The 1,672-nt window shown below is 48.1% G+C and overlaps 2 protein-coding genes across 3 annotated transcripts in view; one reads left to right on the top strand and one right to left on the bottom strand.

Annotated features, from left to right (window-relative positions):
* The window catches only part of LOC115296187 (histone H2B type 1-K), a 20,121-nt gene that overhangs the window by 2,625 nt on the left and 15,824 nt on the right, over positions 1-1,672 (top strand). The gene's annotated exons all lie outside the window — the stretch shown is intronic.
* The window catches only part of LOC115296188 (histone H4), a 22,703-nt gene that overhangs the window by 11,809 nt on the left and 9,222 nt on the right, over positions 1-1,672 (bottom strand). The window contains exon 2 of one of the 2 annotated variants that reach the window (XR_003910760.1): positions 1,224-1,610. Coding sequence is in view for 1 of the 2 variants with exons in the window: in XM_029944679.1 (XP_029800539.1) it covers positions 1,470-1,610 (141 nt within the window). In the remaining variant the exon portion in view is untranslated. Of the gene's footprint in view, positions 1-869; positions 1,611-1,672 lie in introns of those variants that run through there. The other variant, XM_029944679.1, reaches the window with a different exon arrangement.

Genomic DNA, 1,672 nt, shown 5'->3' with positions numbered 1-1,672 from the left:
TCTCTGCTTGGGCTACCTTGCATTTCCAAACAAACTTCTCAAGAATAGATACGTCTGCTGCCCGTAGTGAATAAGGAAGGACATTACTGTGAATTCAGGACGCTCTTTCTGTAGTATGTGTGCCCTTTCCTCTCTTCAGCTCTGAATCTCTAGATCTCAGATCCTGAAATCCTAGACTCCAGGTTGTTGACAGGAATCCGCGGAGCCCTGGGGTCTCTGTGAATGAGTCTCGGAGGGTACTTGAGCCCCATGAAATGTCTCTGTCCACGTGCATATCTTCAAACAGATTCTCAAAGGAGTTTTTCAACCACTTATGCAAAGACCAACTCTACTAAGGGAAGACAGTACTTTCAAATACCCAGATTACAACTGCCAAAGGTATTTGGACAGTCCACGTGTTTCTAAAATGTAATTAGCCCTTAGCCGGTGTCCTGTCTACACAGAACAGGGCGCAACACATAGGAACACAGGAAACAGGCCCTTTTGGAATCAGCTTTCCTCAAAAGCATCTTCAGGTCAACAGAGGGAATGTCCACACTGCTTCATAAACTGACAAAATGAATCCGTATTTGGTTTGTAAAGTTAAAGGCTGTAACTGAGACTCCATAAATGAGCTTAAAAAGTTATTTGCGTCACAGGACAGATGCATCTTGATTAATCCAGCTCCTAATCGATCCCCCACTGTCCCTCAAGTCACTGCTCTGATGTGCCCTGAGGCCGGAGAAGACCAACACCTTCTCTGGCAGGACTTGGGAAAGTCTAAAAGCCACAGGTGGGAGAATGACTTCCAGAGCCCTCGGCCACATGCTCACCTCTGCGGCCAGAAAAGCCAGCACATGTGGCCAAAGGCTAGAAAGCTACTTTCCAACTATGTTTTTATGTCGAACACATTTTAATAGAAAAACTCCAGTGCACACTGCAAATCTTCCTAAGATTCCACAAAATCAAATGCATCAGGACATCAGAGGACAAAAGTGGCAGATCAGGGGTTCTCAGAACAGGTGTAACCCACTGCAGGATGGCAAAAAAAATCTCTCAGCGACCAACAGGTGTGAAAAGGTGGGCCTTAATCACAAAGACCTGGGTTTGAAAGAACTACGCAGTACCGGGATTGTGAGGCAAAGACCAGAGAAGCATATGTGTAACTGAAAGGAAATGCCGAAAGTCAAGGACATTACTTGAAGGAGTATTAGCAATGAGTGAAGGGACTTGATAAAACAAACCTGCACTTAACACAGCTTCCAAGAAAATGCTTTTGGAGTCAAGGGTGGATAAAAGCACCTCTTGGGAGAAGACAGCGAACAAAGGCGCGGGCAATCTCTCCACTGATGGACGTGAGGCCAAAGACCAGTAAACGCCAAATTACAATAATGCAACCAAAAAGTGAGCAACTCTTTCCTGCGACGAAATAGATGGCCCTGAAAAGGGCCGTTAGAGAAATGCGCAATGCTCAGACCAAAGTGAAATTCTCAACCGCCGAAGCCGTAGAGAGTGCGGCCCTGGCGCTTGAGCGCGTAGACCACGTCCATGGCCGTGACCGTCTTGCGCTTGGCGTGCTCCGTGTAGGTGACGGCGTCCCGGATCACGTTCTCCAGGAACACCTTGAGCACCCCGCGGGTCTCCTCGTAGATGAGGCCGGAGATGCGCTTGACGCCGCCGCGCCGGGCCAGCC

Source organism: Suricata suricatta, chromosome 7 (assembly GCF_006229205.1).
Source record: "Suricata suricatta isolate VVHF042 chromosome 7, meerkat_22Aug2017_6uvM2_HiC, whole genome shotgun sequence".
Classification (NCBI taxonomy): domain Eukaryota; kingdom Metazoa; phylum Chordata; class Mammalia; order Carnivora; family Herpestidae; genus Suricata; species Suricata suricatta.
The sequence above is the reverse complement of the archived record's forward strand: the minus strand, read 5'-3'. Positions and strand labels throughout refer to the sequence as shown.